We start from the raw sequence: 16,326 nt of genomic DNA, 5'->3' as shown, positions 1-16,326 counted from the left end.
TGGCTAGTATGGATACTGGTAAACTTTCCCAGGAGACAAAAGATCTAATTAGGAAAGAGCAAACCATGACAATCTCCACCCCAGCTGACAGAATAGAACTAGCGGTGCTTTCGAAGTTAATCAATAGGCGTAAGACAGCTGGCATACGGAAGTATAATATGGAGAGGATTGAATATGCTGCAAAGGACGGAGGCAGCCTGAAAACAGTGAAGAGACATTTAGGTGTGTAGAAAAATCAGATATATGCACTTAAAGACAAGCAAGGCAGTGTCATCACTAATAGGGATAAAATTAGTCACAGTAGCCGAAGAGTTCTATAGAGATCTGTACAGTATCCGGGACGCGTATTTCCGAACACTTCGCTGTACAGAGAACCCACGTGACATGTCTCTTCGAGCGATGCAGAACGGTAACTAAATGTCGTCATTGGCTTGCGCCCCAAACATAAAGCGACCTAAAACATACAAAGTCACTATTATTAATAAAAACAACACGTAGATTTGTGTTTAGACAAAAAAACACACATTAAATTTAGAAAAAACGGTCAGGAATGAAAAAAAAACTAACAGATAGACTTGCGGGGGCTCGAACCCTAGCCGTCGGCGCCAGTACCTTCACATCGAGGCCACAGAACCCGAACGGTGGACTCCTTTTAGCAGGCTCTCAAAATAATAGCAGAAGCGTGGGACATCCCAAATGTCACGTGGGTGCTCTGTGCAGCGACGCGCTTCGAAACACGCAGCCGGGACATCCAGGCTAATGCCGAACGAGAAACTAGTTCAGAGGAGATAGACATCCCACCAGTAACTACAGAAGTAAGGAAGGCTTTGAAAGAAATGAAAGGGGGCAAAGCACCTGGTGAAGATCAGATAACAACAGACCTCTTGAAGGATGGCGAAAAATTGTACTAGTAAAACTGCCAAACCTGTACACGCAATGCCTAATGACCGCGAGTGTACCAGAATCTTGGAAGAACGCGAACGTCATCCTAATCCATAAGAAAGGTGACATGATGGACTTGAAAAATTACAGGCCGATCAGCTTACTGTCAGTCATCTACAAGGTATTTACCAAGGTAATGGCTAACAGAATTTCTGCCACCTTCGATTTCAGTCAACCTAAAGAACCAGCAGGGTTCCGTAAAAGCTATTCAACAATGGACCATATTCACACGATCAATCAGATGATTGAGAAGTGCGCGTAGTATACTGAACCCCTATATAGATTATGAGAAAGCATTTGACTTGGTCGAAACCTCAGCAGTTATTCAGGCATTCCGGAACCAGGGTGTAGACCAGCATTATGTAAGAATACTAGAGGATATTTACAACTGGTCCACAGCTACCATCATCCTCCATAAGGAGAGCAGTAAAATACCTATAAAGACAAGGAAACACAACCTCTCCTGTGTTATTCACAGAATCTTTACAAGAAGTATTCCGAACATTGGATTTGGAACAGGTGGGAGTAAGGGTTAATGGAGAATGCCTCAGTAACCTCAGATTTGCCGATGACGTTGCCTTGCTAAGTAGCTCGGGGGACGAATTACAAAGCTCGCTTACCGCACTGGACGAATAGACTAGAACCGTGGGCCAGGAAACTAAAGTAATGACCAATAACCTCGGGACAGCACAGCGGTTTGAGATAGGTGGCAAGTCAGTGGAAGTGGCAAGCGAATATATTTACTTAGGCCAATTTGTGAACCCGGATCCCAACCATGAGGCAGAGATAATTGGAAGGATAAGAATGGGGTGGAGTGCATTCGGCAGGCATTTACAGATAATGAACGGCAGCCTATCATTGTCCCTAAAGAATAAAGTGTATGACATCTGCATCTTACCGGTACTCAGAAACTTGGAGGCTTACTAAGAGGGTTCAACTTAGATTGAGGACAACTCAGCGAGACGCGGAACGGAAGATGATAGGTGTAACATTAAGGGACAAGAAGAGAGCGGAGTGGGTCAGGGAATAAACGCATGCTAAGGACATATTAGTGAGAAATTAAGAAGAAGAAATGGGCGTGGGCGGGCCATGTAATGCGAAGGCAAGATGACTGTTGGTCATTAAGGGTGACAGAGTGGATCCCTAGAGAAGGCAAACGCAGCAGGGGGCGGCAGAAAGTTAGATGGGCAGAGGAGATCAAGAATTTTGCAAGGATAAATTGGTGGCAGTTAGTACAGGACCGAGGTAATTGGAGATTAATGGGAGAGGCCTTTGCCCTGCAGTGGGCGTAGATAGGCTGGTGGTGATGACGATGATAATGACCTGCGGAGTAGCAGAAAGTTTCCAGAGATTCATTCTCTTCGCTGCATGCTTGCGCTGGCCATCATAAGCGTATTCCAGCTCAGTCAATTAGCTACCCTATAATAGTTATTTACCCTATGGCCTATATAATGCTTTCGCGTTCAAGTACGCGCCGTTCCTTCCACGACTTTTCTTTACTTGAAGGCACGTGGAATTTAGGGGTCATCCAATGCTCACAGCACTGGGTTCTTCCCCTCTTGGGGCATATAATGCTTTCGCATTATATGCCCCATTATATGACTCTGTGAGGTCGTGCGTGGAAGTCCATCGGCCGCACCCTCGCCGTGGGGTGGCGGCCAAGCTTACCGGAGCGATTCAAAACTGCCGCCGCTGGTGACGGTGCAATGGTCGACGTGTGCGCAGGACATGTGGGACGTGCTCAAGGACTACCCCGCCGCCCGGGTTCGTCTCGAGGCGATCGCCGTCAAGCGGCTGGAGAAGTACAAGCGAGAGCCGCTGCGCAAAAGTAGGTTCCTCGCGGGCTCCTCACTCCAGCTGGACGCGCCCGCCTCGCCCCTCCTCCTCTCCTCGACCACGCTGGCCCAGCGACAACACCTCCACTTGCGCCCTTCGGCGCCGCGCTACGCTCGGGGCCCGCCCTCGTACGCCTCCGAGGCCGGCCTCGCCGACAATCTGGTCGTGCTCGACAGAGGTTCGTCGTCGGGGGGTGCACAGCAACCCAGGGCCGCACACCGTATACGGCAAACCCTTCTTTACTACATTCCGGCACCGTTCCCACTCCTTTCCACCATCTTTCTTCCGTCTACTCTGCTCGTTCTTCTCCTCGGCCTTCCTTCTGCACTGCCTCTCTTTCCCTCTTACCCTCTACACTTTGCTCGCTCGCATGCTCGCATGCTTAAACCCCATCTTTCGGCACCCTGCTTTGCTTTGTCCCCCTTCTCAACTTTCCATTCCTTTTTCCTCCAGCTGTTTTATGTCTATTGCCTTTTTGTTCATGCAATGCTTGCTTACTTGCAGAAAAAGCTAAAACAGTAATGCGAACTCTGGCGTGGTACTGATGATTGGCAATCGTTTTTCCTTGTACACCAGCAGCTGGTACGTTTTTAAAGCACTAAGCAGGACACACTACAAGAAATATGACTGCTTGTCTTCCTTGCGGCGCGTCCTGCTTCGTTCTGTAGCTACATCTCCAAGCTGATCGGCCCGATGGTAGGCTGAGCCAGCAACGTAGCACCAAGAAGTTAATCAATCAATCAATCAATCAATCAATCAATCAATCAATCAATCAATCAATCAATCAATCAATCAATCAATCAATCAATCAGTCAGTCAATCAACCAATCATTATCCGTTTTATTTCTCATGAAACAACATGAGCTGGAAAAATGGTCGCCCCAGAAAGTTGCAGTATTGCACCTTGACCAGAATCCGGTTACCTGGGACAACAACAGAGGCGAACAAGAGATGACAGAAAAAAGGACCAGAAAGAATGTAGACTATGCGCAGGATCTGTTCATTGCTAGAAGCAAAGCGCGTATTTTAAGAAGCAGATCAGAGAAATGATTAATGTTATTGTAGGGTTTAACCCGGCGATGCAACGCAGACGATGAGGCGCGCCATAGTGAATGGCTCCGAATTAATTTTGACCACCTGGGGATCTTTAACGTTCGCCGAAATTTCGTACACACAGATCACAGAAATAAGATAGTGTACATGTTCCACGTCACGACAAAAGGAGCAAATACCGCCTGTACATATGCAATGCAGAACTTTCATGTATTTTATTTGTGCTGTGCGAAAAATTTTGTATGAAGTAGACTTAGCGATGTACCGATACAAATCATGTATCCCTTCTTATACAATGTCCTCTGGGATCTTAACGTACTTAAATAAATAAATAAATAAATAGATAAATCGGTTTCTGCCCTTGCATCAGAGTGACTGCCGTGCTTGTTTCACAGCTTCTGCACTCTCCTTGTGCTAATAACCCAGCTAGCGAAACTAACGCACAACACTATGCCTAACAACTGTTTTTAACTCCACGTAATAATTTAAATGCATCGTAATTCGCAGACGTTCGTGTTGACGCAGTAGCGATAGAAGACATCCCGCGCAGCAGTTAGAACGACATACCAACAACAACGGGTGGCAGTTTATTGTTCCGGCGTTAGGTTGCATTGCTTTGCTCTTCTTTTGTTAGGTTGGTTTTGTAGGCAGAAATGCATAAAGCACACAAATAGAGCTGTTTGGGCAATACGGCCTCCTTCAAGGCTAACAAGGCGGTAAAACGCCGCTTCTGTGTTCCTGAGTGGTGTGTGTGTGTGTGTGTGTGTGTGTGTGTGTGTGTGTGTGTGTGTGTGTGTGTGTGTGTGTGTGTGTGTGTGTGTGTGTGTGTGTGTGTGTGTGTGTGTGTGTGTGTGTGTGTGTGTGTGTGTGTGTGTGTGTGTGTGTGTGTGCGTGTGGGTGTGTTTGCGTGCGTGTGCGTGTGCGCGTGTGTGAGTGGGTGTGTGCGTGTGTGTGCGTGTGTTTGCGTGTGTGTATGCGTATGTGTGTGTGCGTGTGTGTGTTTGCGTGTGTGTGTATGTGTGCGTGTGTGCGTGTGTGTATGTGTGTGTATGTGTGTGTGCGTGCGTGCGTGTGTGTACGTGCGTGCGTGCGTGCGCGTGCACGTGCATCTGTGTGTGTGAGCATGTGTGTACCTGTGTGTGTATTGTGTGTGTGTGTGTGTGCGCGCCTGTTTGCGTGTGTGCCTGTGCGTGTGCCCGGGCCTGTGTGCGTGTGTGAGTGTGTGTGCGCGTGCTTGTGCGTGCATCTGTGTGTGTGGGCCTACGTGTATGTTGCGGTGTGTGTGCCTATGTGTGCACCTGTGAGTGTGCGCGTTTGTGTTTGTGTGCCTTTGTCTGCGCGCGCACCTGCGTATGTGCGCCTGTGCGTGTGCGTACCTCTGTGCGTGTGCGTGCGCGCGCCTTTTTGTGAGTGTATACACCTGTGCGTGAGCGCGTGCGCCTGTTCGTGAGCGTGTACACCTGTGCGTGTGTGTGTGCGCATGCGCCTCTGTGTGTCCGTGCGTGCGCGCTCGTGTGTCAGTGTGTGTGTATGTGTGAGGGGGGGTGGGTGAGCGTGTGTGCGTGCGTAGGTTCGCTTGCGTGCTTGCTTGTTTGTGTGCGTGATTCGCGTGCGTGATTTGCAGGTATCCTTGCAGGCAAAGTAATAATGTTTGGAAAGATAAATGGGATTTCACTTGTTTAAAAAAAAACACAAAACGGTTTTTGTTTTTCGTGTATTTCTGCAGCAGAAACGCCAAAATGGAAACAAATGAGCGTTCATTGGCAGGAAAATTTGCAAGCTTTTGTGTTCTGCCTTCCTTACGTAAGCCGCATTTCTCGCTCTTTAATGTCGCAGGTACGTGTAATCTTTTTTGTCCCAACTAAATACTCTCTTCGTAGAACACCATTATTAAGTAAATTCAACGCTCTCTGAGCGTCAAAAATATCAGCAGACCAGCAGAGGACAAAATAAATATTTTTTTTCATGACAAATGATCACCAAAATCACACATTTGTCTACGAGCACACTTAGTGTACTGAACAACTATTACTCAGTATGCAGTTTGTAAAACACATTTTTCGTATTTATTGCCAACCCTTTTAAACTTGATTCATCAAAATTAACTGGTACACCGGAGAAAAACTAAAAGAAGAGACGGTGCCAGTTATCCAACATGATTTTAACAAAAATATGTCTTACTCCCTTTAGTAAAATCTCTAGCTTTCCTACTGGACTTTAATGGAAATCCGCATACATGTCGACAGCCGCAGCGAACTGTGCGTAGCGCTTGGCCACAGGACGCTTCGCTTGCACGCTTGGCTTTCTTTCGCTTCGCCTTTCTGCTTCGCATCTTCTCTCTCTTTCTTCCTCTCTCATTTCCTGGACAGAATTTCAGCTCGTTAAAACATTTCTGAGAACAGCGAACCACTACCGCTCGCTTGTGTGGTGTATCACATACAGCCTACCATGTACACCCCTCCCCAAGAGAACGCACCCGTCATTCGAGATGCGTTCTGCGGCCGTCGATCTCACACGAACACAAAAGTATTTCAACCATGGCATCCGCCATGACTCATGACAGGCACTACCTTGGGACGAAGATAAATACCCTAATCAAATGCGCACAGCTCAGAGAAAGAGAATACAGAGCCCCGCACTAGAACTCTCTGTTATGCAGCCTACGAGCCTTGACGCAACGTCACGCAGAAGACTACCAGTAGCTGCAGTTGTAACGATGGCAAACTGCATTTGCGCCTCGCAATTACAAGTCTTAAAGGTCATATTTGGCGTTCTCCGCAGTGCGCTACATTTTACTGTAAATAAATAAAGTTCGTGCGTCAGCGCGGGACGTAAATTTGCGGGGAAACGAACGTGAAATGCGCCTGGGTTGTGCGATGCAAGAAACACGCAAGAGTGCTTCTGTTTCGGGGGGCCGTGAAAGCAGCGGCAGCAGGAGATGACGACGAGGCTGCGACGACGGCTAGAATGCTGCGGTCGTGGCGACACTTATGGCATAAGCAATAACAGAGCAGCCCGGAGGTGGGCGAGGACCTCGACTACACAGCAGGCTCCGGCGGACCGAGCCCTGGGTACGGTTAACTCGCCTACCGAGTTTCCTGAGGGCCGCGAAGGGAAGGGGCCGGTGCTTTGTTCGCCCAAGCAACGCGGCGAGAAATGCTCCGACACGAGGAGCGAAAGGCGGCGGCGAGAGCGACCTCTGAACGTGGTGTGCCCACGGCGTGGAATCCCAGTGCGCCGCTCACGCTCGCATTTTTCCCGGCACAGCGTATTTCTGCCACGACGAGGGCTCATCGACGATGCTGATGCGACGGAATGCACCAGCCCAACTCTGTCGCGCGTAAACGACTCCTCTGGGCCCCGTTGCAGAAATTGGGTCGGTAACTTCTGGCACAACGGGCGCTCTTCTAGCGGCGATTCTTTGCGCATAGTGTCGTTTTTGTCGCTCGTACGTTTATATCTACGTATTCCGTTTTTTTTTTTCTGTTGTGTTATGGCCTTACAGCAAGATTTGCAACCCTCTTGTGTGTTTATGAGTGCTTTCAATAGTTGGAAGACCTTTCCGCGAGCGGCTGGCTGCCAAATGCAGCTGGCGTAGCGAGCTCTAGCAGTGGCAGAACTAGCATTTTTATCAGCCACTAAGTCGCGAGTGGAGAAGTCATTTTGAAATAGCCTGTACCGCACGGAGTCTCAAAATTTATTTGTAGATTTTATTATCTGAGAAAAACAAGATATAACGTTGCACATTTTATTTCCCAAATCCACGCATGACGCATGCCGATTTATTGTAATGATAGCACCTGTAGGTTCCTAATATTAGTTTTCGTTACCTTGACTTTTGTATTCATGCCTGTTTAGCAACCTTGGTCCTTCCACGACTCGTCTTAGGCCCTTGTTTCAGTTTTACCGAAGCGTGAGTGGTTTTTCTGTGGTGTTGTTTGGGTTTCTGTGAGCACATGTGCACAATCGAAACATTTCCGATGTTTTTCTTGATTGATCAAGCTATAGCATTTTGTCCCCCATCGCGACCATAAGAGGAAGAGTACACATGCTTACGGCTTACAAGCACCACTTACTTGGTTTTGCGGGAGGACAAAATTCTCGACTTTTTGAATATTCACACGCAGAGAGTGTTCATGGGGGCAACGCTAAGCCTTCTAAAGAAAGAAATAGATCTTCATGACGCTTGATTGCGTGTTAATTTTCCTAGACGTTAGCTTTAATTTATCTACATCTTTGCGACACTACAGTGGGTTAGTCTCTTTCTTACTATTTTACCGTTTAGCTGTTATATACCTCACGACATAATGACACGGACCTGTTTACAACAAAATAAACACTGCATAACACAACCTGTCTGGCGTAATAAACCTCAAGTGGGACCAGTAGGCTCAAATAAATCGAGTAGTGCCAGCAAAACGAACATTCTAACCGGAAATTAATTTCTTAGGGCACTTACGTTTTAGGAATACAAGGTGTAACCCTTGAATTCACATATATAACTTAACTTTACTTAACCAGCAAGCCGAAATTCGCCAGAATAGAACTCATGGAGAGAACGAAGCTAGACATGCCCCGAAAGGGCATGGGGAAAAATTGCGCCAGGTATCGTCATCCGCACTGCTAGTAAAATCGGCGACCAAACATTTCTGCAGCGGTGCTGAGCCTCAAGTTTTCTGTACAACGAGGACTGGCCACGGAGTGCCCTGGTTAATTTTAGTTCTTTAAAAGGGCGCTATAGGCGCTTCTCTCTGTGCTGCTGCCAGAGTCAACCCCGCCCACATGGCGTGCTCTCACTGGAGCGCCGCGCGCCAGCCACGTCCGTAGCTACCTCACTTGCCCGTTCTTTTTTCGGAGAAGGGAGCGTTTGCTAAGGGCGCCTTAAAGAAAGTCTCTGAAACTCACGGTGGCCTTATTCCTTCACTTTTCCGACCCTTACGAAAAGCTGTTTTAATGCAGAAGTTAAGTTTGCTTTCTGAATACGTGTAAGTCCTGAGAGGAACGAGACTGACCTATGTTGAAGCACGCGACTCGTCTGTAGCAGATCTTGATAGCCTGAAGCCACCTTTCTGATGTGCGTAAACTGGGTAACATATTGCTGTACGGTTCGGGGTGTCGTGGCGCGAGGCAGGGGAGTCCGCGCACCCGTAAGAGAGAGAGAGGGAGGTGCCGTCTAACCATGCCCCGGCCCCGTGCCCCGTGGCTCCCCGCTGGCGGCTCTCCCGTTCGGCGGGGTCCCGGCGGCTCCGCAGTGACCCTGGGCCGGAGCCGGAGCACCCCGGGCCTGGTCGAGTCCCGGGGAAAGCTGCCGCTCGAAGAGCTGACGGCCGCCGCTCCCTCCAAGGAGGCCTCCTCTTCGGTCGCAGCCCTCCTGGGCGCCCACCCCCCGTCGGCCGGCGGCAGCCCCGTCAGCAGCAGCCGGCCCAACGGCACCACCGACCTGCCCCTTCGTCAGCACCCACCGACCACAGCGGCCGCCGATGCGCAGCAGAGGCGGCTGGCTACCGTGGTCACCACCACCACGGCTTCGCCCTTCCGCGAGCCGCACCCCGGCGCCGGCACCACCACGGCCGATTTGTCGAGCAACGCCAGCCAAGCCGGCACCTCGCCGGCGTCCACGGCGCAGCTCATAGTGCCCAGGTTCTCTACCACTTCCCCATGCGGTCGTTAGGGGCTGGAGTAATTCCTATATTTCTTCGTTACGGCGTGCGGGGAGATCGTGCGATGGTACGCTGAAAGGGGGAACGGCACGCTGGAACGCCCTTAAATATGCCCGTAAAGAGACAGAAGGGAAAGAAAGTACGGCCTAATTAAATTAGATATGCTCTGGCATGGACTCTTATGCCTTTTAACATTTAACCCGATAACGTTGCTACGTAGCGTTTACATTTTCCCGAAAGGTTAGAAGAACCGCATCTCGGAGCCATATGACGAAAGCAATGACCTGCCCCACAAGCTCACGTTTTGCAAGAAGGCATGCTGAACATAATATCGTTTATTAAGATTTATGGGCATGTGTAAGACATCTGCCCTGGACTGGCTAACCTCAGCGAGAGAATACTTGCCTCACTCACCGTCTAATCCCCGCAGAAAAAAAAAAAAAGGTGTCCAGTTTGTTGGGGCTGCGGATCCCAACGCCGCGACTGCTGGATGAAAAATTTCAGTGCCAGGGTCAGCATTTTTAACCTGCAAGAAGGAGTGCAGGTGCTTGATGTGAAGCTGGAGGATAAAAAGCAATGCCGCTCTGAGCGATGTGGTGGTGCTGTCGTGGGTAGCCGCAGGGTAGGTCAAAATGCCTTCGATAATGCCGACGTGTTTGGACGAAACATCAAGAGAAAGAAAAGGTTACACAAGCAGTCGCTTGTAAGCTTAGTTCACTGCGAACCAAGTCGAGAGGCGGAAGTTTTCTTTCTGGGCCAACTTATAACTGAAGGAACTCCAAAATTATGAATTTCTCGAAATCCTATTTGCAGCTGCGTTGCGTAGTTCAACTCAAGCGGTGATTTAATTCCAAATTTAGCTCAATCCTAGGGCCCTAGTTTCTGTTGTAACTAAGAAACGCTACGCCACCCGCGCATTTCAACCCCAGCTTTCTCGCTCAAAATTCCAAGCTCCCAGGAAGCTAGCAAAACCACTTAAGGAAAGTGGTATTTGGCAGGAAGCAAGAAATGAACCTGGAGATGAAAATTGTAAGAGAAGCTTCGAGGATTCTTAATATTTTTTGTCTAATTCGCTGTAAAATATATCTCCCAATGCATTTGTATGGGACGTTTCCATTTTTCTGGAGCTCAGTCGCGCAACGTGCTAAACTTGAAACTGTGCACAAAGCAAGTTTTAAACCCCAATATTAGTTGCAATAAAATATTTTACATTCGGCTAAATAACTACAGAGTAATCACTCTTGAAAGGACTGCCATGAGCGGGAAAGCTGCACATGTGGAATAATAGGGCATGTACGCGCACGTGAACGCAGTGGGGACTCCGCTGCCGATGGCCGATGTCTTTCTTATAGGCGCCACCGCGCGTTCGCAGCCCCCTCGTGTGCGGCATGGGCGGCGTGATGGGCGGCAGCAGCCCCCAGCCGCCGTCGGTCCGCGACGCGTCCCAAGAAGCCCTGCTTGCCGAGATCAAGAGACTGCGAGAGCGTCTCGTGACGCTCGAGGCCGAAAACGCCACCATGAGCGTGAAGCTGAGCCAGCAGCAGTGGGAAGTGGAGAACCGGCTCGCCGAGATCGAGCTCCAGATCTGCGGCGCCGCCAGCCCCGAGAGCAGCGGCTGCTCCTCGGACGAGCACGAGCGTAACCGGGAGTCCATCATCTGACGCACCCCCACGCTCAGCCCCGGGGGAAGGCCCTGCTGGCCCCTTGGTCGCTTCCGGTTCCGGTTCTTGGCCGCTGCGGTGACTGAGCGCACCGTCCCGTTGTCGCCGTTGCCGTGGAGGATCCTGTGGCGGCAACGGCTGGCGTACGCTTGGACCCTGTCCGCCAATTTCTCGCAGGCGGGGAAAGCCCACTTTTGCGGTGGGTGCTTTTCTTTCTTAACCTCTCTCTCCCTTCCTGGCCAACTCTGGGCGAGCCGAAATGACCCTGCTGAAGGAAATAGTTTTAGTGGTGTGAGCGGTTGCCATGCCTCGCTCTGTTCTTCCTTATGAAATTTAAACTGAGAAGACGACCTATTTCTTCTCCTTCCTCATCCTCCACTCCACCACCATCTCCTCCTCTACGTCCTCCTCCTCCTCCTCCTCCTCCTCCTCCTCCTCCTCCTCCTCCTCCTCATAATAATAATAATAATAATAATAATCATTACCACCATCACTATCATAATTCTCGTCGTCATCGTAGTCGTCGTCACCATCTCTATGTGAACTACGGGATGAAGGCCTTTCCTATAAATCTCCAGTCACTCCTATCTTGCTCGGCCCGAGCCATCTTTTGCCTCCGAATTTTCTTATTTAGTCCCTCCATTAAGTTAACGGCCTTCCCATACTTCTAGTCTCGCCCCTTTCTTACCATGGTGGCCCCCCTCGGTTGTCATTTCGTCGTCTTACTTGCCCAACCCACGTCCATTTCTAGCAGTTGCAAAAAGTGTGATTTTTGAAGTTTCAACCGCATCTTTACAAAGCTGTTCAGCTTGTTTTTTCAAGTGTCATTGGCCTTTCCCCGACCATCATAGCTCGAAATTAATCAGCTGTGGAGTGTTCCTCAGATGGGGATGACGGGTCGTAACTTCGTAGGAAGATATAGATCTTTTTGAACTTGTGTCTCACACGGGCATTTCTTGTACCTTCAAAAGAACCTACAATAATAAAAAAAAACGTGAAAGCGCTGTCTATGCCATTTGCGAAAAGCCCATCCTATTTGTCGCCTGTGCGCGAAGCCAACCTGAGTGAAAGAATGCCAGAGGAAGGAATGACCAACCAAAGAGAGCTCTATGTTGTTTCCGGGCAACGCTTAGCAAAAGAATAAGCAGTCAGCACGAAGAAGTACGGGGTGTCTCTGTTTCCAGTCAACGCCCAGCCCGTTAACGCCTCGTTAAAGCCTCGCTGCTGGGGGATACGGGGGCTAAGTGTGAAAGCCGTGTCTGTCTCCCGACCAACCAGGGAATTAGGGAGCATCGCAGACTAAGTCGCAGAACACTTCAGTTAAAATTCCCTACTCACAAATATCAAAGACCCGAGAGAGCACCCTTAGACGCACCCAAACACGTTTCCCCACCCGACACTGCTTCACCTGATGTTTCCAAATAAACACCAAGCCCAATGCAACTTCCGTGCACATTTAATGTACATTATCCCTGGCACATTATCCCTGAATGCACCCAGAACCCTGATTTGCCACCTCCACCCCTTCCGATTCCTCGGAGCCGTGGGAGACGCTGCTGCCCAGCTCCCGCCTTTGCGATCAGCTCAAGCTGGCTGAGAGAGCAGTGGCAGCCAGGGAGGCCCATAGCTACTTCCCACAAGGATCTGCTAAATAAAGATGCTTTACTCTCCCTCCCTCCTTCCCTCCCCCCCCCCCCCTCTCTCTCTCTCTCTCTCTCTCTCTCTCTCTCTCTCTCTCTCTCTCTCTCTCTCTCTCTCTCTCTCTCTCTCTGCTGTTTGTCTGCTGTCGGGTAACTAGCCGCGGCGACGACGACGCTCCGACGCTCAAGTTTGCGCGTAGCTTGTGCGTACGTAGTTTGCGCGTATTCACTGGCGAGGCACGCATGTAGGCGCTGTCACTGGTTATGTCAGGGTCCGCGGGATGGCGGTACTTGTCCGTGCGAGGCGCATGATTTGCGTTGGACGGTCCAAACTCTACCCCACCGAACGCAAAGTAATGCCTCGACTCCAATGTGAGTGCGATTAATAACACCTCTGTTGACACCACCGTTGAGAGTCGGGTTGAAACGGAGCAGACGACGCACGCCGGTGTTCCTTTTTTCTTCGGCGTGCGGGCGCAGTGGCACAAGCCGCGCCATGTCCGTGGCACAGCGGCCATGTTCGTGGCCGTTTCTAGTGCTGCCAAGCGAAGAAATTAACCGCTAAACTTTTCAATGGATACCACCCATAGAAGTGTTGTGCTGAGCGCTTTAACCTCAGCTGCAACCATGGACGGGCCCGGTCTATCGGCCGCTTAATATGCGGTCAAGGCTGTTGCTCAAAGAGCGGCGCAGCTGCGGCAACGGCGGCAGAAACAGTGTAAATCGACCAACTCCACCGTTGCAGGAAAGAAAGAAACGGATAATTGCGTCGACGTCCTGCTTTGCGACAGATTCGCTTTACAACGCTAAACTGTTACCAGCTACGGGCGCACCCACAGCTCTCGCACTACCACCGCGTTCACAGGTGGAGCGGCTCTTAAACTGTGGGCTGTGGGAATGTCTGCGCTAATTTTTATAAGCATAACGAGGTATACGTGTACATGTAAGCCAATTATAACCTTGTTAATCCAGGAATAGCCTAGAATCACCACGCTCTCGCGCTGATATCGAGTTTACCCAGCAAATGACGCTTATTTTCAGCTTAAATCAGGACTTAAGGACGCCGAAGGCAGAGTAAAACTGCACCTGATGGTTACGCATACGGCATCATCGCCTTGATCAAATTGCGTTGTGATCAATAGAATAGGGTATACGATTAGGGGTGGCAATGTTTTGTGTCTCTTATCTGTGCGTGCACGCGTAACGTTCATGCCTGCATACATGGAAGTACGCATGGATACATATTATACATAAGCTGCAGGTACCGCGTAACATCGTTGGGCCTTAATTCTTTATGTTAGGCCTAACGTGAGACCGTCGTCTACTCTCGTCCCCCGTTCCTCTGCGGCGCAAGCTCAAAACGAACAATACTGTGCTTAAGAATTGCTAAATACCCCTCGTCGGGTTTGTATGCTCTGCGCCTTGGCTATTTTAATTGGTTGACTCGGACGAACTAAATACAATGTCCCGGGGTGTCAGCTGTGTGTGGCGGTTCTCCCGTGAATGTATACAGTGTAGTAACTTCTTCGGCCTCTGACCGAGCTTTCTCTGCTTCTCTTTCAGAAACCTGTGCGGCAGTGTAAAAGGACTGCATCCCAAAGCACAAATAATAGTGGCGCCTGTGTCCATGCCGGGCCGTCTCACCGAAGGTGTAAATAAAGTATTACTCAACCCAGCGTGGGCCCCACACGTCTCCGTGGAGCTTCCCGGCATTTGACAGCTCTCCGAAGGGCATTGTGTGTGGCAACGCAAGACTACGAGGACACAAACACACTCGCGCACTCAAGACCAGACCGGAAAGACGTGACTGTGGCGAGAACGCATACCTACTCTGAGGGGAAGAGCTTTTTTTCCTCTGTGGTCGTTCCGGAGTTTCGTTTCAGATCTTGCTTCTCTGGCCCAAAATAGGAAGTGACTTTTCTCACAATTTTTCTCCTGTATCGTCGGTTTTCTTTTTTTTTTCTTCGTCAAGCTCACTCAACACTACCAGATCCCACGAACAACAGAGGACTGAGAGAAGAAGCAAACAAAAAAAGGCATCTTTGCGTGCTTCGTGTGCCGACGGAGGTATGCGCGTGCGTGTGTGTGTGTGTGTGCGTGAACCAAGTTTCAACCGCGATGTTGAATTCTTCCTCTGTAACGTCTTCTCTTTTACCATATGCATGTTGAGGTTGGGGTGACAGAGTGCTACAAAACAGTAATAATGAACATCCCGTATCCCCTATTCAAGATCGCGCTTTCCGCGTGACGTTGGTAAGTTTGAGAATCCTTTTGAACTTGGGTGAACATGCTGTATAGGCTTGCACAAAAAAATGATGTGATCGTGTTGAGAGGAAAAATGTAGCTTAGACTTAGTTGAGTATGTTTTCTGTGATTGTTGTTGCCAAAAACGTACAACAGTAAATATAGGCCTTGTTCTAATGAAGCGTTAAGATGCTGGTTGTGACAAAGTCACTTGCTGCGGTGGGAATACTAAAAATGTGCAACTTCGTTTAGAAACTAAACTGTGGGTTACCTTAGGTTACCTTAACCAAGTTGGTACTTACGAGCTCTAATGAACCAGAGCTTCTATGTGAGAGCTTATTTAATTACATCGGACTTTGAAAGACACTTATTCGATCAGCGCTCAGTAGGTTGGCTAGCGGATAGCGGGCATTCGTACCATAAGCCTTAGGCCACAGGTTGATGACACAGGGTTCTTAGGAATTGTCTTAGAAGCGTCTTGTGTAACCCGCCGGAAATAACACCGGCAAAGTATGTCGTGAAATGTTTCAACTTATCATGGCACAAACCTAGCATACTTGTTTGCTGCTTAGTCAAGTGGAGGATTTCATAGTTTGCGTGCAAAAAGGGCGACAAATTTTACGTTCGTAAACTAAGTTCAAGCACATGCTTCTGGTAAAAATTGGAATTAGTTTTTGCTTATTGTGACCGTAAGCATTTCTGCTAAGCTTATCGAGAAAAAGCATAGAAAAATGCCCTTTCAACAACAGTAGACAAGTTATTTCCAGGCAAACGTGCGTCACAGCGTAAGAACTTTTGAATATATACTTCCTAAATTCTGCTCGTTAACGTGAGGATGAATTTTAAGAAGCGTCGTTAGATTTCTTTGAGTTGAGGAATGAATTCGAAGTACAAACAAGACGCCAAAAGAAATACATTTAATTCGAAGTTAGCATTATGCAAAAAAAGGTCTGTTCATACTGTACGTAACATCACCACAAAGAAAAGCTTTTGTGGTGGTCCTCTGGGACTCGTTACTTACCTGCGTTCCCTCAGCCGCGCTAATTTAACTAAGACGCAATAGCAGTCCCGTACCGAGGACAAGTCTCACAGTTTTTTGTCTCTCCTGTCTCGTCGTTAAGGGGCCAGTGTCGTGAAGACGCATCCTCGTCAGAAGAAAGAAGGGAGTCGCATATATTTCTCGGTGCATTATCTTTGTACGAAGCTAAAAAAATATCTACTCAATTGAGCGCACCTAACTCTTTGTAATAGGTCGCGGTTTTCAAAGCACATTTCCCGCGTATAGCGCCG

The 16,326-nt window shown here is 49.1% G+C and overlaps 1 protein-coding gene across 1 annotated transcript in view; it reads left to right on the top strand.

Moving 5' to 3' along the window:
* Positions 1-15,213, top strand: part of LOC144170678 (cyclic nucleotide-gated channel alpha-3) — a 296,313-nt gene extending 281,100 nt beyond the window's left edge. Inside the window, exons 4-7 of the mRNA XM_077700612.1 lie at positions 2,668-2,956; positions 9,084-9,471; positions 10,864-11,351; positions 14,356-15,213. Coding sequence (XP_077556738.1) covers positions 2,668-2,956; positions 9,084-9,471; positions 10,864-11,152 — 966 coding nt within the window. The 3' untranslated portion in view covers positions 11,153-11,351; positions 14,356-15,213. The remainder of the gene's footprint in view (positions 1-2,667; positions 2,957-9,083; positions 9,472-10,863; positions 11,352-14,355) is intronic.
* The last annotated feature ends 1,113 nt before the right edge of the window (positions 15,214-16,326 follow it).

The sequence above is a fragment of the Haemaphysalis longicornis genome, unplaced genomic scaffold (genome assembly GCF_048455015.1).
Source record: "Haemaphysalis longicornis isolate Haplotype H1 unplaced genomic scaffold, Haemaphysalis longicornis Haplotype H1 scaffold_2, whole genome shotgun sequence".
In the NCBI taxonomy this organism is placed as follows: Eukaryota; Metazoa; Arthropoda; class Arachnida; order Ixodida; family Ixodidae; genus Haemaphysalis; species Haemaphysalis longicornis.
Note: the sequence above shows the minus strand (reverse complement) of the source record. Positions and strands in the feature narration are given on the sequence as shown.